The 25856-nt window shown below is 38.2% G+C and overlaps 2 protein-coding genes across 2 annotated transcripts; both read left to right on the forward strand.

Moving 5' to 3' along the window:
- Nucleotides 1–119: 119 nt before the first annotated feature.
- LOC146560877 (transmembrane protein 26-like) lies at nt 120–10139 on the forward strand. The gene is made up of 6 exons (XM_085296429.1): nt 120–384; nt 1103–1199; nt 1459–1542; nt 5692–5900; nt 6057–6136; nt 7763–10139. Exons 1-6 carry the CDS (start codon nt 194–196, stop codon nt 8053–8055), a joined length of 954 nt encoding a protein of 317 aa, XP_085152555.1. The 5' UTR covers nt 120–193; the 3' UTR covers nt 8056–10139.
- A 3354-nt stretch (nt 10140–13493) lies between these two features.
- perp (p53 apoptosis effector related to pmp22) lies at nt 13494–25486 on the forward strand. Its single transcript, XM_085296430.1, has 3 exons — nt 13494–13874; nt 20209–20346; nt 22719–25486. The coding sequence occupies exons 1-3, from the start codon at nt 13670–13672 to the stop codon at nt 22928–22930; spliced, it is 555 nt and encodes a 184-aa protein (XP_085152556.1). The 5' UTR covers nt 13494–13669; the 3' UTR covers nt 22931–25486.
- Nucleotides 25487–25856: the final 370 nt, after the last annotated feature.

Genomic DNA, 25856 nt, shown 5'->3' on the forward strand with positions numbered 1-25856 from the left:
CCGTCTAAGGGTCGGGGGGGGGGGGGGGAATGGACCTTGACTCTATAAGGCGGAGCTTAAACTTTTGTGACTTTGGCGAAAAACGATTTTCCCCCCACTTCACTGCTGGAGTCACAGTTTCGTTTGTATCCGTGCAGTTAGGAATAACGGGACCGCTGCGGCGTCCAGTGCCAAATTGCAGGCAACCGGCGACATGGGTCTGATTAAATTTATAAGTGCGATCATTACTAGAGCGCTTTTTATCCTGATTGCTCTCATCGGTGTGTGGAGAGTGACTCGGGTGAAGGAACATGACTTTTACTGGTTGCTAACTTTCCTCTTTTTGCCGCTTGTTCTGGAAATGATAATAACCCTGAGGAGGAGGAAAGGAAAGGATTACAAATGGTGAGATGTGAAGCATGAATGTAAGAGTGTGGAAATGTGCTGTAAGGCTGTAATTATATTATCCTTCAGTATGCATTATGTTACTTAACGACTGGAGTTTGCACAGCTACTTGGCATAGATGTACAGTATATGACTAAAACTAAGCGCTTACCATTTCCCCCAAAAACTTTATCCCTTCCCCCATCTCCCCCGAGCATCCTATATCCTGCCTGTCCCTCTGCTGCTATTGTTAAGCTGTCCTAAGACATTAAGTTGGGGTGGTACCCCTTAACTCATATCGCAGATCGCAGTCTCCCCTGTCTTCCTGCATGCTTGAAATACATTGTGTTGTTCTATTTTTCTGACGTGATATTGCATTTCATTCAACAACTTATTGAAGTGCTATATTGTGTAAGACTGTGCATTTAATGAAGCATCCACCAATCACTGAGGAGGTTAATGGATGCCTCAGAATATCTGTTGTTTTAAAAATCATGTTGCGTGGTAGTATTTTGAGGAAGTAAACTAGAAGCAAAGTGATAATAAAATACTTAATATTGTGGCAGTAACTAATAATTATTTCAAACTGCCAAATCTCCAAAAGAACACAATGAAAAGCATCTGTTGTAATCTTATTTATCTTTAAGGGGTATCAGTTCTGTATATGGTTTTTTTTTTCTTTTTTACTAATTATAAATAAATAAATAAAAAGTCTGAATGATTCTGGTCATCTTGCAGGTTTTCCCCACCCATCTTTCTGTTTCTCATTAGTATCATTCCCTCCATGTGGCTCCTGGAGCTCCATCACCAGCAGAATAAGAACAGCGAACCTCAGGTACTCCATGCCAGAAAGATCAATTATATAACTTGCTTAAAATAATCTCCTGTTTCTCAAACATGTAATTTAACAACTGATGTTGGTGAGTGGGAAGTTTGCAGGCTTCCAGCTCTGTAAAATAACCGTTCATTATACATTCATTTACAGATTCCATCAGATATCCCATTTGCTTTTAGGTTTATACAGGCTTACCTACAAGAGAATAATAAGTAGCCTGTGAAATTAAGTCTGTAAAATCTTCTTTCATCTGTTTCAGTGTCAAAAGCTTGATTCTTTGGATCTGTACAACCTCATTCAAAACAAGACCTCCAGAAACCTCACGATCACGGATTCCCTGAAGGTAAGAGTGATGGAAAGAAGAAGAAAAAAAGAAGAAAACTGATTTTATACCATTTGGCACTCATAGTCAAATATATCATGTTGAATAGTGTTGTGAAACTAACAGAGCGTTTCCGAATGAACTAACTAAAGGCAGACAAAATTCTCAGGAAAGTTGCTTAGACAAGTCTCTTGGTGTTTACTTCCACTGGTTCTATCTGTTTTGTATTGTTCCCTTTTACTGCTCACAGCTGTATGCCTGCCATGTCAGCACTTTAAAGCTGCCACATAATCATTCATGAGAAAGTCACTGCTCCCAGCCAGGAAACAGTCAAATGCTCACCATAAAAAACCACAGCTTGGGCTTCAGGTGTTTGCTCGTGAGGCTGAAGTTTTACCTCATACAGAGCTTGCTTCTTGATGATAAGCTAACTGCCTGCTGGCTGTTTCTCTTTGATAAAGCCAAAAAGAAAAACACAAAAATGTTTAGCAAACCATATAATATAAAAAAAATCTGTCAAGTCTCTTTTAAAATTCGAGATTCAGGGTGATTTAATGAAATAGTTCTTGGAAACTCTTTACACAGAAGTGTGGATTTAATGTAATACTGAAACTTTAAGTTCACAATGTATATCCCAGAATAACCTCGTCATCAGACACACTGTCTGCAATGCATAAACTTTAACCTTTCCCCCAGTAATTATTGTTTAAATAATTATTATTATATGCGTATGTGCATATAAATTATTATTAATTATTTATATGCACACACAGGGTTAGGAAAATATATATAAATATATATGTAAAGCATATTCTCTTTCTATTAACTTCTATTAACTTCTATTAAATTGTATATTGAAATACCAGCGTCCATGTCTTTTCTCAATTTAGTTGTGGACAGTGCTGCCAGGCTCTTCAAGGGCAAAGAATACGAGACGTGGTTATCAGGAACTGAAATCTGACTGTGTAATACGGGATCCCTGAAGAGACTTAACTGGAAAGCTTCGTACAGACTGATTCCGATATGTTTAGAAAGATTTCAACATCAGAAGACTGGCAGTCTAGTTTTGGCATTAGAGACTGAACAATATAGAAAGTAACCACTAATAGGAAAAACAGAAGTTCTGAAGGCTTGCAGTCAGTGATGATCATTTTATTTGTTGTTTTGACAGTTTCAACTGTTTTTTCTTAGTGTTAAATTTTCCGATATTATGACATTTTGGTTCAAAGGAACTCAGGTTTTCACGTTGACAGCAGAATTTCAGTCACATAGTTTGCTTTACTTATGCTTCTGCAGCACTGCATTTAATTTTATCTGAGGATGGAGAGTATTTGATAACTAGAGAAGTTATGAATAGCTGAGAGACGTGATCAAAGAAAAAGAACAATCTTCAATTGTGTTTTATTATAAGAACGCTTTGAGTAATTCAACAAGAAAGGAATAGATGAGATTTGAGATGAATATCACCAGCATACAGTACAAATCCTTCAGGTAAACAATAAGTTGAAGGATAAAGGATCCAACAATCAACCTCTCAGGAACCTCACTGTTCACAGGTCACAGTCAAATAAGTATAAGCAATAAGAGCATTTATAAGTCTTTCTTTCAAAAGTCTTTTTATTAGACAAAGGTTCCAATACAATGTATACAATAACACAAAATGCTTCAGAATATTCAAAAGTTTCAATCCCTTAACCCTTAAAACAACAAATAATTGGAAGCCTGCTGCCCAACTAAACAAAAAAACAAACCAAAAAACAAACAAACAAACAAAAATTTTTTCCAAATCCATACAAGACTTTATATCTTTTAGCCATTGTGTGTGTGAGGGGGAAGAAGAGTCTTTCCACTTCAGCAGTATAGCTCGCCTGGCCAACAATAATGAAAAGTTTAATGTACTGAGTCTGGAGTTGGACAGATTCAGATTCTGGACCGCACCAAACATAGCACAGAGTGGCTCTGGTTCAATTTGATGCTGCAGGACTTCAGACATGGTATGGAAAACAGATTTCCAAAAGGTGGACAAAGAAGGGCAGGACCAGTACATATGAAACAATGTACCAGGAGCACCCCCACACCTTATACAGGCTGGGTCCACCCCTGGACCAATGCCCCCGATGAACTATCTTAAATTGGATAAGTGTATGTCGAGCACACATTGATATATTGTGAACCTGGCCAAGGATAGAGTCCCACAGTTCATCCGTAATATGAAGAGCATTTATAAGTCAATACCAAACACTCAGTCTATCAGTTGGCTGGGTCCATCACTATCAAAATGACTGTCAAGAGTAGCATTTCTAAATGGGTGTGCTTTGCGTCAGATGATGTAAGAATAAACCTTTGATAATGGAAGCAATATTTAATTCAGGAGGTCATTAAAATAAGAGGATTGAAACTTCCTGTGCAGTCAAACTGTTTTGAAAGCTTTTCCCGTTGATGGTTTTCTTACAAATGGAAATAAGTAATGAGGAGAGTGTGTTGAGAAGATGGGAGAAGTACTTTGAGGAACTCACAGATTAATTAAAAGAGAATGAGGGGAGGACAAATGGAGAACAGGCAGAGGGGAACTGTGAAGACGATGAAGCGGGGCTGCTGGCCGAGATTACCTGTGGGGGTATGAAGATGTCCAGGAGAGACAGCAAAGATCAGATTGTTTAACACAATTTTGGAGCGTGAGAGGATGCCTGAGTTTAAATACCTGTGGTTACCCATCCAAAGTAACAGACAGTGCACAAGAGTGGTGAAGAAGAGAGTGCAGGCAGTCTAAGAGTGATTTGTGATAGAAGAACAGCAGCAGGAGTGAAAGGCAAGGTTTGCAAGATGATGGTGAGACATGCTATTATGTCTGGTTTGGAGAGAAAGACGAGAGGCGGGACGTTGAATATTTGCAGATTTTCATTGGGTACGTTGGGTTTGAAGACAAAGTTGAGAAGCTGAGGCGGTTTGTTCATGTGCAGAGGATGCTAAGGCAGGAGGAAAGCGGAAGATCATAGAGAAGATTCATGTGTGTAGTGAAGGAGGACATGGAGAGGGTTGGTGTGACAGGGTGAGATGGAGTAAACGTCATACAGCTGAAACGAAGACTTAGTGGAAAAAATAACTCTGTTTTACGTAGTTAGCATACAAACACTACATTTCAGGACACCTGTCAAACAGTGAGGCCACAATGTAGCTGCAAAGACTATTTTAAATTGTATGACTTTTAAAACTTGCAAAAGTAGCCTGCATCTACATAACTATCAGAATAATCTCCAGTGGTCACATTGCTTTTACAGCCACAGCAATTAAGAACACTGAATAAAACTGCAGTTGTAAAACATTACAAATGAAACAGACTAAATTTTCTACACTGATTGGAAACACATGAGCCCCAATACTACAGTGACCAATAACAGTAAGAGGAGTGATTTAAACCAGACTATATAAACAATTACTAGACCACAACTCCCAGGAGATGAAAGAAAAAACACGTTTTTTAAAAATGGCTGCAGTTAGTTGCAGCGTGTCACTTATAAAAACAATGTACAATGTTGTGTGGGATGATAAAATCACTGAAGGATAATTCTGGCAATGTTCTTCATTTTTCTTACTGTCAACAAATCCCATTGAAATATGATAACATACAATGATATCATGTGAATGCCAAGTTTGGCTGTGTTGACAAAGTATAATGTAGTGTGTTCCCCTGACACTAAACTACCACTGTCATCCAAATCTAATATTAACACGTAAAAGATAATTTAGTCACGTCTTGTGGTAAGTGATGTATTAAATTCTGTTTTAGTGTGGTTTGCAACTGTGTCAGTTACTCTTACAGTCACTGAGCACTTTATTAGGAACACCAATTTAATTGAACCGAGGTCAGTTTTTACTGACAGTTGCAGAAAAGACAGTTCTGATGCTAGTTATTATCAAGGTAAGAGTGGGTGTTGGGTGAAACCCGATACTTATAACTCGGTCAGTCCATCAGAATTGTCTTTTGACCAATTTTCTTTGGTCATAAAGGATAGGATTCCCACCCCACCTCTATCCTCCTCTGTCATGAACTCTCTCTTCGAAGGTTCATGTTGACATCTGTTCTAATAGGGCTAATTTCTGCATTCTTACGGGTATACAAGTGAGTTTAAACCAACTTTAAATATCTGTTAATGTCTTTTCTTTTTCCAGGATATTGGCAATTTTTTCTCTGCTGTTTGTGCGAATGACTGGATCCTGGCTCTCCATCAGATCCTGCTCATCCTGCTCATTGTGGGGAAGTGGCTCCTGCCCTTGGGAGGCGGGGTCACAAGAGATGAGTTGTCTCAACTTCTTCTAATCTTTGTTGGCACTGCAGCGGACATCCTGGAATTTACTAGTGAGACACTATCAGATATCAAGTGGGTGACTAATCATGTTCCATCTCCATGTGCATTTATTTTAATTTCACACAGAGCCATGTACATGTGTTGATAATATATCAATGCAATAACTGAAATAAGCAGTGAAACTCTTTCTTCACTCTTCACCGTGTTTTTTTGTTTTGTTTTTTACAGAGATAACAATGATATGCTGGTCTATGTCATCTTAGGTGTATGGACCTGGAGTATGTTGCAATTTCCACTTCATCTAGCAGGTCAGTGCGTGTTAGTGTATCAAAATGTAACTTTAGTGCTTATTAAGGGCCTACACCATAAAGACACTAATTCCCTAGTAATTCAACATGTTTATAATTTTGCCAAACATCCCATCAACTGCTGGGAGTAAACGGTGATGTAGATAAGTTCTCCCTAGTGCCATCACTTCCCGAGTATCAAAACCAAAGGGCATTGCCACCAACATGGAAATGCTGCTTCCTTCAGACCTATACTTAAAAAAAACTGCTACATGAAGTAGTCAGAACTGGGAATTTGTGCAAATAATTAGAGATAAATTGACAAAGCTTCAAGTTCTCATTTTACCTGAGAAGAGGAATCTCTTATTAGGCCGCTGTGTTCTTGAAATTGCCAAACCCTAATAATGATCTCAATTCTCCATAACCCCATCTCATAATTTATAAGTAACCCTAATGATGCAGTTATATGCATCTTTACCATCGCAGTGCATTTAGAGCACTTAGTACTCGAATTTCCCAGAGGAACCCACCCGAGGGATTAATAAAGTTCTATCTTATCTTATCTTACTCTGTGTTTGCACACAGAGAGCCATGTTCACTTTGTCTGGATCTCTTTTAAACACACAAAGAATTGATAGACAAATGCAACATATTCATATAATGCAGAGTTGACTTTGGAAACAGCCACTGAGAAAAAAAAGATCAATTTAGAAGCTATTCTGGAGTTTCTGACACATCTTACAATCTTTAAGATAGGGTATATGGTCAAGCATTATAATACATTTTTGAAAGGTTAAGGTTCTTGAAAAATGTTTGATGATTAAAGGCGTGAACCTCATCAACCCTCTTCAAAGAAATTAGACAACAACCACTGAATATATTAAAGATTAAAGGGTTTAAAAGCTTGACTTTCCAATTACACTAGCATGGTTTCCCCATCCCCCTATAACACAGGAAAACCACCAAAGACTGTTTATAGTTTGACTTGACTTATTCAAATATTTGGCTAGCTCTACATATTTGATCTGATAGATTTTTATACCAGCTACCCCTCCTGACAGAACTCCCAGGGAATTTGTGTGTCCTACTGTCCTCAAATCAGGAACCCTCAGCTTTCTATGTGACTATGTAAACCATTACACTCCAACAAACACATTAACTGGGTAACATAGGAGTCCTGTGCATATGTGAAGAGTTTTCACTTCTATGATAGGTTAGACTTTTTTGAGGTTTAAACAGCTAAACAATAAATGGATAGCCTTTGTTTTAGTTTTTAGCCATTTAAAGGCTAAAAATGATGCTTTAACTGTAGGTCTTAGTGATGCCCCTCCTCTTATCTACTGATCTACTTAAAGAAGTAAGCTGTTCTAACTGTTTCTCCCTCCCCTTTATCCAGCTTTCTTCTAATTGGCTAACTTTCTTATGGGTGGGAAGATGTAAGTTCAAGGGAAAAGCATAATAGGTATCCTTTATGTGTGACTATTCCAGCATTTCTTTAGAGAAGAAAGATTTACCTCTTGAAAAACAATAGCAGGGAAGGTTGCTCTAAATAGCAAGTGTGGCGTCTGTCAGACTACATCAAGCTACCTGAATGAAACCTTCATTTCACTCCCAATCTGTTGCTTTTTCTCTCCTTATCTGACATAGTGGTGAACTCCACACCTGGCAGAGAGGCTGATCAGGGTGCACAGGAGTCTCTCTTGACTAAGCACAGCACTGACATATGGAACATCATTCAGGCGCTGTTTATCCAGGATGGCCCTTTTCTGTGTGTCAGGCTCACTGTGATGGCCTGCTTCAAAGTCTTCCACCAGATGCTTGTCTTTTTTGCCATCAAGAACTTCCTAGTGGTTGCACTGAACTTGTACAGGTTTGTTGTTATATGTCAGGACTTCAGAACCTCCAGTGACAATGATGCCGGGGGCACCGCCATCCCATGACTTTGATGCATAAACAACAAGTGTAAACGGAGGTCTGGGAGGATTTTACACCAAACTTTTTAAAGATTTTTCAGTTAAAAAGAAAACTACACCTGGAGCAGGAAAATAAAAAGAATTTAATGCTCTCTGCTTTCTTCACACACTTCTACTGTGTGAAATACAGAATTCAGAAAACTCGGATATGCTGAGCAGCTAAGTTCAGAGACTCAACTGCTTAGCATCCAGTTCAGCCTATGAAAATCTCTGTCAACTCATTCATGTAGTACTTATATCCGGTTATGAATACATGATCTAAATGTTAGTTTCAACTATGCACGGTATAAACTGGTTTGTTTGTTTGTTTGTTTGTTTGTTTGTTTGTTTGTTTGTTTGTTTGTTTGTTTGTTTGTTTGTTTGTTTGTTTGTTTGTTTGTTTGTTTGTTTGAATGAATGACTTACGTGACCAACAGCACCAGGGACACAGCAAAACAAGGAAACAGAGCAGAACAGGAAAAAGGTGTGGCGGTCACAATAATAAATATCTCCATATAAGAAAATAGTGCAAATCTACAACACTAAGCCTGTCAACACTCCACAATGCCTTAAAGTAGCTCCAGTGCCTCTGCTTATCAGTGCAGCATAAAATAACTGAAGTCCCAGACTTTCAGGTAAGACTTTTGTGCTTAATGGCTGAGAGGACATGAGGTCACCAAGAACAGGAAGAGAAAAATAGATGAGAGCAATGGCTCAGAGGCTAGGAGGTGTTGACAAAAAGCTCGACAGCATTTTTCCTGTCTTAACGCAGACAGGATGTTCCGGCTGACTAAAACAAACCCTGATCCAGCAGCTGGCTGTTAAAGAAAAGAACTTTAGCAGCGTGGATAATTATTCCACACCTTGATTGATGGTTAGTTGTACCTCTTGGATGGTGATGCTTAAAAAGTAATTCATGCCCCCCCCCCCCTTCTTTTTTAACAAGTATCAGAAATGTAAAATAATCCCTGAAGTGGGTGAATTATCTTATCGTTCGTGCAATATTGTTAAAGTAAGTAAAAGTAAGTAAGTAAAATTTATTTATATAGCGCTTTTCACAGATAAAAATCACAAAGTGCTTTACAACACAGAAAATGGGAATATAAAACAATATAACAGTAAATAAAACAATGTAAAACAATAAAACTATAAAAACAGCATAAGAAGAAATTAATCAAATGCTTTTCTAAATAAAAATGTCTTCAGCTGTTTCTTAAAACAATCAATGGAGTCCGTGCAGCGAAGAGACAGTGGGAGAGAATTCCACAACCGTGGTGCCACAGTCTGAAAGGCCCGATCACCACGAGTTTTAAAACGAGTGCGTGGTACCACCAACAGTCTCTGATCTAATGACCTTAAAGCCCGAGAAGATGTATGTGATTTCAGCAGGTCAGATAAATATTGAGGAGCCTGACCATGCAGGGCCCTAAAGGTTAGAACTAAAATTTTAAACTGAAACCTAAAAGTTACAGGCAACCAGTGAAGGGAGGCCAAGACTGGAGTGATATGCGATCTTCTCTTGGTGCCTGTTAAGAGACGTGCTGCAGCATTCTGCACAGTCTGAAGACGATTTAAGGCTGATTTGTTAAAACAAGTAAAAAGGCCATTACAGTAGTCTAAACGAGAAGAAATAAAAGCATGAATAATCATCTCAAGTTCAAGCTTTGATACCATTAGTCTGAGTTTAGAAATATTCCGTAAATGATAAAAACAGTTTCGGACTAGCTGCTTAGAATGCTGCTCGAGCGACATCGAGCTGTCAAATAAGACACCGAGATTTCTAAGGCTTGATTTTACGTAAGGGTCTAAGAAGCTGATAAAGAGACCAAACACACCGTTAAACTTTACTCAGGTAAGGAGCTCTGTTTGCGTTGTATTTAAGACCTTTAAACTTCTCCTCAGGCTTTAAGATGCCAGCAATTTTTGTTTTCAAATTATTCGTATTGGTTTGGTGATGCTATTTTGACTGCATTATTTTCCTAGATTACTGCAAGAAATAGCATCTTATCCTGTCAAGGTCTTATTTTTTTCTGTAATTCTGTTTTTTTAAATAAACATCATTAAATGATGTAGCTCTGCCTCCCGTTACTTTACTGAACAAGCATTTGTTTCAGAATTAAACTGATCATTTACAGCAGAATTCGTGGACTGACCTGTTTCACTTCACAGATATAAATTCAAACCTCTGAGCATGCATTTCATCTTAATTCTGATACAAAGTATAAATTATAAGGTTCAGCCGTCACTTGACTTCTGCACAGCCTCACCTTAAAGTAAAAGCTGAATCACTTTAAGGAAAAAGTGATTCCTATTTATTTTGAGTAAAGCTGATCATTTTTTACAGTAACTCGATTCTGCAACCTGTCTGCTGTCTCCCCTTTGTGGACAATTAGTGTATTAACACTTTGATGCCATCTGTGGGCAGATTTTGACATGTTGTATAATCATAGTCAGTTTTATTTGAGCTTAGAGCTCTCTGTGAAATCACTGTGGCTGCTGTCAAACTGTTACTGGAGTTCGTTTGTTTTTAATAGAGCAGCCACAGACTGCCACAATAATCCAAAAAATCCAAAATAAAAGTTTTGCATCTCAAAGCTGTGTGTTGAGGTGTAGTGTTTGCATACCCTGAGTAAAATAGAGTTAGTTTAACAGCAAGTGAACTCGCTTTGGAAGAAACATCTGTTCAGAAGACAAAAAGCATTATTTGTCAACCAAAGCATGTTCTCTTAAGAGAAGTTATGTTGTTGCCCTCAGGTTGGTGCTGTCCTGCACCTGTGGGAAAAACAAACTGCTACTCAAAATCTTTCATATCGTCTTCTAATAAGCTGCTGAATGTTGAGTAGTTTTTCTTATTCCATCTTCAATCTATGTTTAGGTTCTACCCAGAGACTTTAAAACTGTACCTACGTGTAGTTTGTTTATTTATTCCAAATTTTATATGGTTATTATGATGGTGGACTGTCAAACTGAATTGCCCATTGTGGCATAAAAGTTTTCTGAATATGCGCGTCGCCTTCTGAGCTAAGTCTTCATTTCATGAGCATGAAGATTACAGTGAAAGAAACTGAACATGGCTGTGTAATATCAGTCACCAGTTTGACTTTGCCTGTTATTTGGATAAACATGCAGGTATTCAAAGGGCTGACAGAGAGACAAAGATAACTGTGGAAAACCTCCGTAAGAGTTGCTATCTGTGCACATTAGCTAGAGCATTTCTTGTTCTTTGTTATCATTTGATAATGTTTTCATCATAATCAAAGTGACACCGGACTCAAGAGAAAGCACAGCAGCTTTAAAGTTTACAGAATTCTGAAGAGTTTTGAAACAGGTGAGTACACAGGGAAGTGAACTCTTTACAGGGAAATGGGGATTTCTCTCAAAGAGAAGAGGACATGTAAGAGCTGACTAAGGTGAGGATCGCAGATACAGTTTCAAATTGTTTACCTCTGTGTTTCTTCTTAGCAGGTTGCACTGGCCAAACAAGTAGGCTGAAAAAATCAAGAGAGGGAACAGAAGAGAGTGGTGGAAAGCGGGCAGGAAATTAACTTGTAAGCATATTTCTCTTGACAGGTAACGTCCCACTTGAAAGTGCAGGTAAGCTGAGTTTGGAGGAATGCACCAAAATCTTTCCAGCAATCTTAACACCATGCAATACCAAGGAGCCAATGATCTTGCAGAGTGTGGACACTCAAACTGGAGTCACCTCAGGGTGGGCAATTCCACCTGAGAAGGGGGAGGCAGAAGTGAGAGAGAGAAAAAGAGAGAAGAAGAAAAACAGCCTTGGCCTGCCAGGACCATGACTAAAAACAAATATTGGTTGCATATAACTTTTTGTGAAAACGTGTATTTTTTCTATCAGCTGACAAGTTTTATTTCAAATAATAATAATAATATTAATAAATAAATAAATGAAGATTTTGGCTTCTTCTACCAGCCACTTCTTTTAGGGGACTGTCTCCATCTCACCCTAACCCTAGCATCCTCCTCTGTCACACCAACCTCCATCATGTCCTCCTTCACAATATCAATGAACCTCCTCTGTGGTCTTCCTCTTTTCCTCCTGCCCGGAGGACCATATGCATACCACTGTCCCTCCTCTACACATGTCCAAACCATCTCAGCCTTGCCTCTCTGACTTTGTCTCCATCCTGAGCTTTCCCACTGATGTACTCATATCTAACCTCTCTCTCTAAATATTAATTTATCTATTTCTGGTAGTCATTACTCTTTGATCAATACAAAAAACAAAAAACATTTTGACACATGAATTAAGTATTTCCAGTGAGCTACAGCTTTTGCAGAAGTGGGGTTTTTTTCTGAATGCATAAGCATGCTCTAATTTGCAAAAGAAATCTTCAGAACTGAGAACTTGTGAGAAATGTGCTAAAGCAAACAAGCAAACTGTAATTAGGTGTTGGACCAAAAAAGTCCAATGTGCTCTCCAAAGGTGACAACTGAGTGTTGTCTAACAGTTTATTATAGTAATCTACAATCACAGTATGTTTTTTAATTTACTTCTTTATTAGGAGATACCTACATTCATCTGAAGAATAAAGGTTTCACAGGACTCTGTGCAATCCTTTGGAAAAACTACATACACCCTTACTGCTTCCATAAGAATTAAGGATGTAAGTAGCAGCTATACTATTTTGTTTGGAAGGGTTGCCAGGAGAAAAGCCTATTCTATCTAAAATGAGCTTGGCAGCACAGCTTAGGTTTTCCTAAAACCCCATAAACACAGCAAAGCCCCATAAAAAAACCCCTCATTTGTAGCACGATGATGAAAGGGTGATGATTTGGACTTGTTTTACAGCCAAGGGATCTGGGCACTTTGCAGTCAAGTTGACCATGAACTTCACTTTATACCAAAGTATTCTAGAGTCAAATATGAGACCATCTGTCTCACAATTAAAGCATGGCTCAAACAGGGACCTGAGTGGACCAAAATCCCTCCATATACAGTTATTGCCGTTAAAGATGATTCAATAAGTTACGGAATCATACATTTAATTTTTGATTAGATAGACAGTTCCATGTAAAAATCATAAAGGCATACAGAATAAATACAGCCAAACGCTGTGTGTTGTTGTTGTTTTTTTACCTCCTTACCTTTAAAGAAAATATTAAGGTTAGCTGGGCTGCCATCTTGTGGCATTTTACATTTATTACATTTATTTTGTACTCTCTCTTTATATTTTCTGCCTCACAGCACATCACCCATTACTACCTGTTGGAATTCCGAAAAAGAAAAGTACATCTCTGCAGCATTCAGCTCAACTATCTTCTGTTAAACGCAATCCTTTCTGTGATCAGGACTCGAGCTTAGACAGTAACGGTCACAGGCCGGTTGTTGGGTGTGTAATATGACACACTGAGTGGGGCTGGGCTATACTTTGCTATTGTATCCAAATAAGCCCAGCCCTTCACGATCCTAACCTGGCTGACGGGTACGTTTCACTCTTGGGTGGGGCTGGAGCTTTTATATTATATCCTCACATCACCCACTGTCACTGCGCAAAGACGCATAAGACATTGAGCGGACAGATTTCGGCTCCTTTGCTCGCCTTTCCTCTCCGTGTACACCGCTCGCTGATCGTCGGTCATGTTTCGCTGTGGGATCGCCTACCCTCGATGCAGGTGGATCATTCCCCTGCTTCTGCTCTTCGCCATTATTTTTGACCTTATCGCCATCTGCGCACAATCGGGATGGGTAGAGGACGAGGACGCCAAGTCTCACTACGCCAGTATGTGGAAGCAGTGCCGCGGCTTAAAAGACAACTGGACGTGCCAGTCGCTCATGGAGTTCTGTAAGTATCAGTCTACCTCACACATAAACCATACACAATATGCTGTTCAAAGATAATCCGACAAGAGCGAATGGGATGCCTTAATGCAGCCAATAATAAACCTCGAGTCAGTGCGAAAATCCACATTCCCATATTGTAACTTCAGGGTGTTGACCTCTGCTAAAGAAGTCCAGGCTGAGGGGAGGAGGGAGGCCTGCAACAGTCAGGCAAGCAGGCGGAATGAACTTTGGTCTCCACGAGCATTAACTCTTTTCTCGTTTATCACCTCCAGCTTAAATAAACGCAGTTGAAAGAAAGGCGGTTGAATGCTGTTGGATAATAAGTCCTGAGTGCCTTCCTTCTAGGCTGACGTCTTCACGCCAGGAGAAACATTCCTTGAAATAGCTTTCTGTTCTTTAGTTTGTGTGAAGGGTCACAACATTAGTTCGAAGAAGGCAAAACGATTCAAACGTAGATAAACGGCAGCAAAAAGAATCATGAATAAAGAAACGATTCCTCACATAATATCCTGTTCAGTATGAAACCTGGGCATTGGCGGAGGAAGAATTTTCTTTTCTGGGGGCAGTCGCACTTAGGTTATGGTTGTGAAAACATATTTATAAGTAAATTGTAAATTTTTATATGGAGTGTAACCATAACACCCCCCCCCCCTTTTTTTTTTCACCTTTATGGTTAATAATGTTAATTATTAATATTAATGGCAGGATTAGCATGAATCTTGAAAACATACTTCTGAAGTATCAGAAATGGGTGCAACCAACAGGCACCAAAGATGACTAAAAGCCTGTTAGTAAGTGAAGTCTGAGCTTTTTTACTGTTAAGATATTGATGTTCTTATCATCAAGATAATTACTAAATGTGGCCTTCATAGAAGACAGCGCAGAGCTGCTGTTTGATGGTGTTTGTGTAAATTGTGGCATCCTTGTTATAGAATCCTTGGTTGATGTCATTTTAAAGGTTATCTTCATATTAGAACACACGAATAACTAATGTGCATTTTACAGTACATATAATGTATAAACCTCTTTTTATCAAAGCAGTGAAACTCATAGTGCTATCCCCATAGCAACCCATATGTGAAATATGTTCCCACAACTGTGGTGGTTGCATAACAACCACAGAGATAAGTTCTTCTTGAAAAGTAGTAGTTGTTTAATTGCACAGCCCCCCTCAGGGTTTACTATTAGTGACCAGAAGGTCCACTTTTGATTACAGCCCCTGAAAAAAATGGATTTACAAAGAAATTAAACCTATAAAGACAAACTGTTGACAGATGAGGTCATTGTTGCTATGACTTAATGGATTAAAATACTTTTACTCATCAGAATGATTCAAGGGCACCCTGAATAAACCCTTACGAACAAGAACTTTGTGAACTCTGTGAATCTGCACAGGTAGCGAAAACCATATCAGGAAAAACAAAAACAACTCGGGTACATTTAGAATACTTTAATAGCTTCTCCCAGCCCAAACCAAAGAGAAGCAGAATTTCACACAGACTATTTTGGGAGAACCAGTTGATGAGTTTATTCTTCAGCAAAGACTGTCAGCCACAGAAACGTAACTCACCGACACACAAGGAGACCCAGTATGTGGAACAATAACTGAGAACAGAACAGACTTGTATTCTCGGTCTCTCCTACTCAGGCTTTATTTGTGTTGCTCCACGCCTGCTGTGGCCAACAGAGACACTATTGTTGTTCTTATCAGACTCTTTGAAAGTCACCTAGGTCAGCCTAATGTCACACAGCTCCAAATTAGGGTCTGCAAAGCATACATGTAGGATCACTTATTAGACTCGCCATTCACAGTGGTAATTATTTTAGGAGCTGCTTGCACTCTTTAATGCCATTTCTAGAAAACATAACCAGAGATCTAAGCATGGAGCACAGCCCCAAAGCAAGATCTGGTATTTTTTGTGTAATATGTACATTTAAAAAAAAAAGTACTTTTAGCACTCGGTGGCATAAAACCTTACTCACAGGAAAATGCCCCTTATTTTTTAGATGTCTGTTGATATTACTTTTTTGTGTTTCATACTTTGCATGCACACCTGTGTTTTAGTTTAAAACATGGTTAAAATGATCACTTTATTAATCAGCAGTTCAACAGATCACCTCAGTTTTACTGTATGTCACTAAATAAGTTAGTTTTGTATTATTTACACAAAACACATACAGTCTACTAAACTGTGGTGTCATGTTTTATTATATTTAATGACCTCACTGTAACAGTCAGTTGAGAAAATAATTGTTAATGGGAATAACCACTTGCTGCAGCCCTAATTAAGATGACTGTTTAATGTAAATATCCATGGCTGTGTGACAGCAGCTCCAAAAAGTCAACAACAACAACAATTGCCAGTGTGGTTGTTAAGAGAGTATTATAGCTCTAGCATGTTGTCAGTGTTTTTCTGGCATTTTTCTGATCTCTTTTGATATTTCAGGCTAAATAGTTTTGTTAGGCTACGTTCACACTGCAGGCGAAAGCGCATCAAATCCTATTTTTTTGTCCCTATGCGACCCATACCCGATCACGGTATGACAGTGTGAACGGCACAAATCCAATATTTTCAAATCCGATCTGGGTCACTTATGTGGTACTGAATCCGATACATATCCGATGTTTTAGAAAGCGACTGCTGTTTGAACGGTCATGTCGCATTAAATCCGTCTTTTACGTCATTGACACAAGACAGACGCCAATTATCAGCGCTGGAGAAGCGCCCGAGAAGACATCGCGAACGCTTCCTGGCCAGATGTCAGTGAAACTGCTGGGAAGACAACGTTGGAGAAACGTGAACATTTTATTTGTACTGTATAATCTCCAGATTCTGACAGAAATCTGCAACTATCCTTTGAAGCACCGCTCCTCTCTAAAACAGCAATAGGGATAATTATTAGGTTATTTACATTATTATGTTAACAACAAAATAACTTAAAGCAAAAATTGGGAAACGTAAAGTCCGAAGTCTTTATATTAAGGGCCATCAGTCAAACAATATTGTTGCATTTTATTTGTAGTGTGAACAAGCAGACAAAAAAAACGGATTTGATCAAAAAATCGGAATTGAGCATTAAGACCTGCAGTGTGAACCTAGCCTTATTTGCCTCAACCGCTCTCTGCTACTGTTTTGGTGTCCTTTAGTCTCAGCGGGGCTGAAGCTGTTACACAAAGAAGAAGAAGCAGAACAAAGCTGCCTGAAGGCTGCTGGCTAGATGAAGGGTACATTTTGGCCCCGCGGTTTCTCTGGCTTAAATACTTGTAGGGATATTCTGAAAACTAAGGAAACAAACACAACCAGAGCACAGTTTGTGTGTGTAAGTTGTAGGATGTTGTGAATATTGGAAGCAGACCAAACTAACTCCCCCTCAGGGCGTTTAGGCCAACTGCCTGTAAAGCTGAAGAGACTGAATTCTCAGGAACTGCAGTTTTAAATAGGAAGAAGCAGTTTCAGTGTTCTGGTATGAGTGCTTGAACAAATCACATAATTACAGGCTTGACTATGGATGATGGCAAAGGGTTGGGTGATATGATAGTATGCTGAGACAAAAGAAGTTTGTCACGCCCTTATGAGTGTGTTAGGGCAGTTAGGGGAGCACAGCATTAAGGCAAAATTAGAATTTCCCATCACTTTGAGGAAGAGTGATATTTCAAATTACAGCAGCCCATTTTGAGTCAGAACTGACTAACTATACATTGTTTTAAAACACACACACACACACACACACACACACACACACACACACACACACACACTCTTAGAGCCACAGTGATACAGTGATTCCAAGGATTAAGTATGATACATGCCAGTCTGTATATCTTATTTATTAGTAACAGATTAAGATAGCTGCAAAAGATATACTTAACCACTGCTTTCTTTATCTATTAATCTGCTGCTTGTCTTCCCAGTTTGTTGTGCAGAGAGAGTAATGACAAAAAAGCCACTTTAATATCCGTCAGAGCGTAATTTTCAGATTTATTTTCAATCAAAAGTATCAGGCATGATGATTCATACTTCAAAGCACCTCAAGACACTTTATATTTTAAGGTAAAGATCCTACAATAATAGACAGAAAGTGTTCTTAACGATATTAAGTGTCTTGAGATGACGATTGTTGCCAGTTGGTGAAATCTAAATAAAATTGAGTAGCTGTAATCATTTTAGCCCTCAATTAAATACCAGCATTTGGAGATTTAATGCTTATCGCCCACTCACTGTCACCGCTCTCTAGCTGAGCCCAAACTGTGAAAAATGTAAATGCGCAAACAGCAAGTAAAAAAAACAAAACCAAGGAGCTATTTTAGTACGATTTACTGCATTTCTAACACTGGAGTTTCTGGTTAAGAGAGTGTGCCATTAAAATTCTTTCAGGGAGAGCGCAGGGTGTTGTCGATCCCAGCTGCCTCTGTGAAAGCCTTATTCTAATAGCTTTTAGAATAAAAGCTATTAAATTATCCTTATTATCTGAAGGTTTAGATTTGTCAAATATGGGAAAGTCAGTGTATGTTTTCATAATCATACTAATAGGGCATTTTAGTAAATTTGCAATTAGAGGCAGTTTCAGGCACGCGGGTAGCGATAGTGTAAAAATGTAGGAGGGCAGCCAAATGTCTTTGTGTTTTGATTAAATGGGGAAAGCAGATGCTGAGCAGCTGGATAGTAGTAAGTGTGAGTGATTGGGACACGCATTTCGAGTGCTCACCCAGTAAACAAGGACACACCCATGAATATTTTTAAATTAAACAGTCATCGTTAAGTGTAGGAGCTTTTATATCAGTTTTTAATTCTCGTATGGCAAAAAGTATCAGTTCAGAAACTCAAAAGCTTTTTCTTCTACCAATAATGAATCAAGACACCATGTAAAACAGCTGAAATAGTAGCATGTCTCTCTGTGACTGTCTCCTTTGTTTCACTTGTTTTATTTTGAGAGCTTTGCTTCTTGAAGAAATACTTGTAGTAAGTTTATTGGACTGAATCTCACAATAAGCCTGAAGTCATCAAACTGTTGATAACCAGTCTAGTTTGGTGAAAAGCAGAACACTGTGTTACTGGTGAGCTTGAAGCTTGGTTGATGTTGACATGGGTATGGAAGGCTGAACCAGTTGGACTAGTCTGATGTGTATGTGATGCTGCCTGGGGCTGAGGCAGGTAGGCCATGACCTGAACACATTCACAGGCAAAACACTGTGAATAATTTAGGGTGTAACTTATCCAGTATCAGTAAATTGGGTGTAATGCTGTGCTGATCCACATGGCGAGCTTACATAAAGCCTAAAACTCTCAGGAAGTTTTGTTTTTAATCCTTGATGCAAGTAAAACCTATTCACAATACAATGAACACCTCTTGGTGCTTCTTTGCAAACAGCAGCAGTGTCACATGATAATTTGTTCAAAGGCTGGTGGTGCGCTGAGTATTTGGCCAACAACTCATATCAGTTTTTGTCCAAAAGATTGAAAAATTTGCATTTTGGGAGGTTTGCATCTCTGCTAAAGTTCAGAGGCATGTCTGCCGACGTTACAGAGTTTTAGAGAATTCCAGTGCTTTTAAGGGTGTGGTGTGTGTGTGTGAGCAAAACAAAATTTGTCACAGCTTGAACCTTAGTAACTTTGCAATCTGTGTGAGCACAGCCTTGGGGAGGGGAGCTGCAATAATAACTAAACACCATGTAGACATATTGAACAATAGATGATTCATTTAGTTCCACAAACAAAAGTGAGAGGGATTTGGATTTACCACCAAGCTGCATCCTGAGCTGTCATAAACTGTTGTTTTTGGACAATTTTAACGCATAAAAATTTGACCCAGTAAGCAGTTAATGCTTCAAATCCTGAGCTTCTACAAAAAGGTGGTGGTTTGATTTCAGAGGTGCACAATAAAGTTAGAATGAATAGTGCAGAAAGAGTGCTGCCTCCTTCATTTTCATGAATCTTTTTACTGAACATTAACCATAAATAGAAAAACCAAAGCTGTGTTGAGGCATAAAGCAGCCGAAACCTTCCCACTAAGACTGGAAAGTCTGTGCGCAGCTTTACAGTTGTAACTTTCTGCAGCTGTTTTCTCTGAGGGCTTAATGGTAACATGTGCCAACATTTTTAACAGAACATATTCAGAGATTTTCTTTTGTTTTGTTTTGTTTTTAAGAAAATTAACTTAAAAATGGAAATGGGAGTTGTACCTTGTGTGGCGTATAAGACATACACTGTTGTAACACTTGTTGATATACCAGGTTTGAAAATCTTAAAAAAAGACTCCTTTTAAAAAAACTGAACTTTTCAGACTTTTGTTTCTTCTTGAGTGTCACAATTGTTTTTGCTTATGTTTCGTTCCAGCTTGGGCCCAGGCAGTCGCTGCTCTAATGATCATTGGTCTAATCATCCTCATCATCGCCTTCATTTTGGCCATTGTGGCGATGTGTAACATCAACATTGGTCTTATGGTTGCTGTTGCAGCATTCTTGATCGTTGTTGGTAAGATACACACACACACATGCACAAAAACTTGCATCCACACAAACACCTAATTTCTGCAGGTATAATTACTTCCACATCTACACAGTAAAAATATTGTAAACAAAGTCAGGTGGGGCTGGCGATATGTATTGAGAAGAAGAAATAATCCTCCGTTTCAGATATTCTTTGTTGGTAAATGAAATTAACTTTAACTACACGAAGAGCAACACTCAACCACAGATTAGAATCTCTGAAACTGATACCAAACATGCCTCCGGTCTTATCGGTCCATTACATGATGCTTTAATCTTCAAATAACATGTTTAAGCTTGCAAATGTTCAGACAGCAGCTTCCCAAATAGAAGCAATATGCAAAATAGGTTAAAAAAAAGTAATAATCTGAAAATATTATTTTATACCAACACCAAAACTGTAAAATAGGGAAGGGAAATATGTGGGAGTTGCATACAATCACACAATAAAACTAGTGACGCTGATAATGACTGCGTGTTTTGGCGTTAAGAGGGTGAGCGTAGGAAAAGGCCTTTTTCCCCTGAGGCGTGACGCTGCTGTGGCAACAGCTGGTGTGTTTATCAGACAGACAGACTGACTGACTCACCTCACAGACGAAAGACCCTGACACAGTTACAGGTGGTGGGGTGTTTTTTTTTATTTTAAGTTGCTTTACACTGTAATAGTCACCAAAAAGATAGCAGAAATGACTGCCACCTCAAAAATCTATTTTCCTATTTTTATTCGACGGCATCCCAGCTGCTGTTTCAGCCCACACAGCTCCTTGTTGAAGATATGATCCTACATTGAATCAAATCCAAGATTCGGGGTTTATTTTATAGCTGCATTTTACAGAAATATGTTGAATTGGATTGGATACATCACTTTGTCGGTTGCAGTTGCCTGCAACTGAGATTTTGATTATACAGGAGTTTTAAAATAAAGTCGGGTGTTTGAACAAAATGTGCAAAATAGTGGGATGAGGAAGTTCAGTTTCAGTCTGGTGGAGGGTTTTACAAAAAGAGGTGGTGGTTAAAAATCAAACAAAACAAACTAAACTTGAACGTTTGATTTAAACTGTGTATTTATGAAATATAGAAAAAGAAGAGTATATTGATGATTTTTGGCAAGCATTCCTTCAAAACTATATTTTCTTCACTTGTTAAGTCTTTACTCTGGTGTCCGTATGATGTCAAAGAGAGCGGATATCCCTAATTTGGTCATTCCTACTGTGGTTGGCTCTGGCTGTGAGCACAGGAGCCCAACCCATCTGCCATTCAAAGCATTTTTTTTTTATGAGGCGAGCGACTCTGAAGAAATTTGGCCTATTAGGAACAGAAAGTGAGATAAAAGAGCTTGCTTCAGTCAAGTAGATGAACTGTGGGGCCCGTCCCCTTTAATATGTTAATGCAGTGTTCAAAAATTCAGGCCTGCCTTTGCAATTAATGTGAAAGTGCGTGTTGAAACAGAGTAGTTTATGTTCACTCCCTGCCTTTCCTAAGCAAAATAATGCTGTTTTAATAGTCATCTGTCATGGGAAAGTGGATCTAACTGAGTCAGAGTCACACCTTTCTCATGAATAATCCCTGGTAATAATGACAGGTCTGCCAAAACTCACCTCGAACTCCCAGATGTTGATATGCTGATGAAACTCTTACACAAGCTTGTGAAGGTATTTTTCACACCCTGCTGTTACCATCAGTGTAGTGTTGACTGCATGACTGACTAAGTATGTTCAACTTCCTTGTTTTCTGTAATGGTTTTAAAACTCTGCTCATCTAGTTTATGGTTTAAATATATTTTTTATTAGTAGGTTTTTATTTATACAGTAAAAATGAACTCTACTTTCCACTGACTGGTCTGTGAGAGTAAGTTATTCGGCCAATCGGCTATATAAAATCTCCCTCTATTTCTTGCTTAATAAAAAATGCAATAGATCATTTATCAGCTTCTAAACAATTTATCCCCAAAATGAGATCTTGCATAAATTATCAAATGTAATAATAGGTTATCATTATTGCATTGTTTAATTTTCCATCTAATTTAGTGGAGTGAACCCGGAGGCATTTTGCAGTTGTTAACACATAGCTTTATATCAGTTTTTAAATAAAACTTAAATATGTACTTTGCTTAATTATCCCAGGAAAAGAAGTAGTTCTCATCATGTTGTAATTTAAAGCCCTGAAACCCTAATTTCTGAATTAGCTTTTGACCATTAACAATGACTTTAGACAACATTTCTAGTAAAGTAAAAAAAAAAACAAAACAATTAGTTTGAGCCATTGCTGGTTTAGGCAGTTTGGCATTAGTTGATTTATTAGTGTAGATTATCACCTCACACTGTGCACCAAGCCTTGTTTGTCTGTCTCTCTCTGCAGCGATTATCCAAATCATCGCTCTGATCATCTACCCAGTCAAATTCAATGAGCTGATCTTTGAGGGTAACTATTACTACACCTGGGCCTACGGATTTGGCTGGGGCGCCACCATCATCTCTATCGGCTGCGCCATCCTCTTCTGCTGCCTGCCGAGATATGAGGATGAACTCAGCGGCCAGGCAAAGGTCAAATACCTCTATACTTCTGAGTAAGGAAAAAACCTGGGGACCCACCCAGTCATAGCCATTTCCACTTTTCGCTCTGAGCTGCATCTGGACTGGCCACTGAACATTTTTACACTGTGCCGTTTCACCAAAGATTTCCAATGGCTTATTCAGTTTAATATGGTCCAGCAATGGGAAAACCACTCTTCTACAATCTGTGAGTGAAGTTATAGGCAAGAAGTAATTCCTACTGGGAGTGGACTGCAATTGGGAACTGCATCTACTTTAGTACACAGATCTCTATTTTAGATTTATTAAGAAAGAAATAATAATCATGATGTTATTTTTTTGTTTTTGTCATATAAAACACACTTATCAATTTACCTGTACTTTTATAACTGTAACTCTCTAACACAGTCTCACATCACTTTGTGAAATAGTTGCAAACGTCAATCAAAGGACCAAGAAACAGACAAACATTAATTTTACACTTCATTTTGATTTTTGATTTGATATTTTTTATAATTCTATATGTTTGGTTACACAAGTTCCTGGTTATATTTAGGAAAACTGTATCGCTTGGGTTAACCTACTATATTTACTACATGTTTTTATGTGTCCCTAAAAGGATGGTATAGAAAAGTTAAATAAATAAAAAAATAAAATAATGACCATATAGTCAACTAAATAGCTCACATTTTGTGAATATTTCACAAATGGACCACGAGACTGTGCTTTATTGTCAATGCAAGATCACCTAAGTGCACTCAACTTAAAGGAGGTTAGGTATAAAGCTTTTTTTTTTTTTGCCTGATTTGTCTGTATCTCCTTGATAAGCAATCCAGAGTCAAATATTTTGCACAGGATATCAAATCATTCAGTATCATTTCTTGGATTTGTCCTGTGTGCCATCATTAGTTTTTCTGTGTCTTTTGTTCTGTATGTTGCTGTGTATAGATGATAAGAAGGAGACTTTGCTTCTGGAATGTAATCAAGTTATACAGAAAATGTCTGTGTGGTTCAACTTTCCTGTTTGTAACTTTTTATACATTTTCTTATTCATTTGCTGTTTGTCTTCATAGTTCTGTTCTAAATTTCCATATTACCAAGGGGATATAACTGGGGGAGTTCACTGTGCTGTTTTGTCTGGATGTGTAATTAAGTAGAGCGATTGAAGGTAAGAGTAAAAATGTTTTAAAAAATATGCAGGAAGGGAGTAATATTCTGAGAAATGGCTCATAATTTCCCCTTAAGTCACAAAAAACCTATTTATAACACAAACCTTCTATTATGCCTCTAATAACTTAATTAAATCACGGCCTAAATTGCGATCAGATTTGGCGAACAACAGTGTAGGAAACACTGACACAGTTGTGAAGTGAAGCAATTTCTGCTTCACTTTGGAAAAATGTGTTTTGTTTCTTGTAATTTTTATTACAAACAATGTCAGAGACAATCTTCACCTGATTTTAGGAACTTAATCTTTAAATTCTTTGAGATTTTTCTTAGCGTCACTTCTCACCTCTCCACCTCTGTCGGCCAAAAACACCTTCAATACCCCATCATGAATAAGGCTAATGATACACTTCTCGAGTAGGGCGGCAGTTTGATGATTGCTGTGATCCCGGAAAAAGTTGTTTTCTTGTTTTCTGGTTTCCAGTGCATGTTGCTTCTTTGCGTGCCGCTCTAAACTGGAAGACAATATAAAGAAATTTCCACTGAACACAATGATTAATTTAACATAAACAACAAAAAAGAACAACTCGTATCCAGATTTTTTTTTACCTTTATCGAACTTGATAACAACTGATATCCCCGTCCACATCATAGTTATTTTAGAACATCTAAATGTGGTAACATTTTTGTTTTAGGTGGTCAAAATCTTTGTTTAAAGGGACTCGCGATGAACTCAGTAGGTTTACTGTGTTTTTAATACTGGCAGATTGCTGACAGATGACCAAATGTGTATTTTCTAAAGGCCGCCAAAAGTTCTCATGATGCCACTTTGGCTGACATTTTCTTGTTTGATAAGACACAGAAACAATGTTGTACAATCATCTGACTTACTGTGTGGACAACTTGTGCCTTAGCTTCTTCAGTGTTGTGTTTCTGAATCCTTGAATGTTCGATCCAACTGGTAAGTCAGGTTTTATTGACTTATGACAAGTCTGTTCGTGTTGAGACAAATTTCATGCCCAAGCAAGATGAAGTTTTTCTAATCAATTAAAGAAAGAGTTCCAAAGAAGTAGTTATTAGTAATTGATTCTCGATTATTGGCCACAACCCAGTTGAAGCGTTTCGCATTAAATGTAGATTGTATAAAGTTGTTGCTAAATAACAACCGTTATTTTATACCTTTTAATGAGAGCAGGTTTATTCTTCCTAACTCTATTGCAACAAAAACATGTTTTTGCTCAAGGCATGGATCTCTGTTTTTTTCTTGTTTTTTTTTTTTTCTTTTTAGTTCCAGCTTTATATATCATTAGTAACTGTATGGATCTATAGGGACTGTCTCACTGGAAATCTAGCTGGTTTTCTGCTGTAGTTTGAATAATTTTGGTAGCGTGTGTATTTTTATGCAATAAAGAGTTTTTTTGGAAAGATTTTCTGAGTGTTTGTTGAAATGCAGTGACTATTTTTGTATTGCTCATATGGACAAAATGATAAAGTGAAGTTTGTGTGCATAAACAAGTCAAATTGAAATATTTGTAGTTTTGAGATAAATATCACAACACAATAATAGATCAGTCAACAGAGCTGGGCTAAGAAAGTGAACGCTCCAGGGTGCGGGAGCTCCTTTAGTACTCTTTGAGTATTGAGTCCTGATCACTTGATGGAGAAGTTAAATCCATAAATTTAAAGTGGACTGTGATGGTAATACGGAGCCAGCACAGCTGAATTAGCAGAGGTGTGACCTGTGAGTCATTGGATTTAGTCATAAGCCTCACATTAGTTGGTCTAAACAACCTGCAGA

The sequence above is a fragment of the Mchenga conophoros genome, linkage group LG13 (genome assembly GCF_057382185.1).
Source record: "Mchenga conophoros isolate Kocher_MC1m ecotype Shallow Benthic linkage group LG13, M_conophoros_male_GT1.1, whole genome shotgun sequence".
Taxonomy (NCBI): domain Eukaryota; kingdom Metazoa; phylum Chordata; class Actinopteri; order Cichliformes; family Cichlidae; genus Mchenga; species Mchenga conophoros.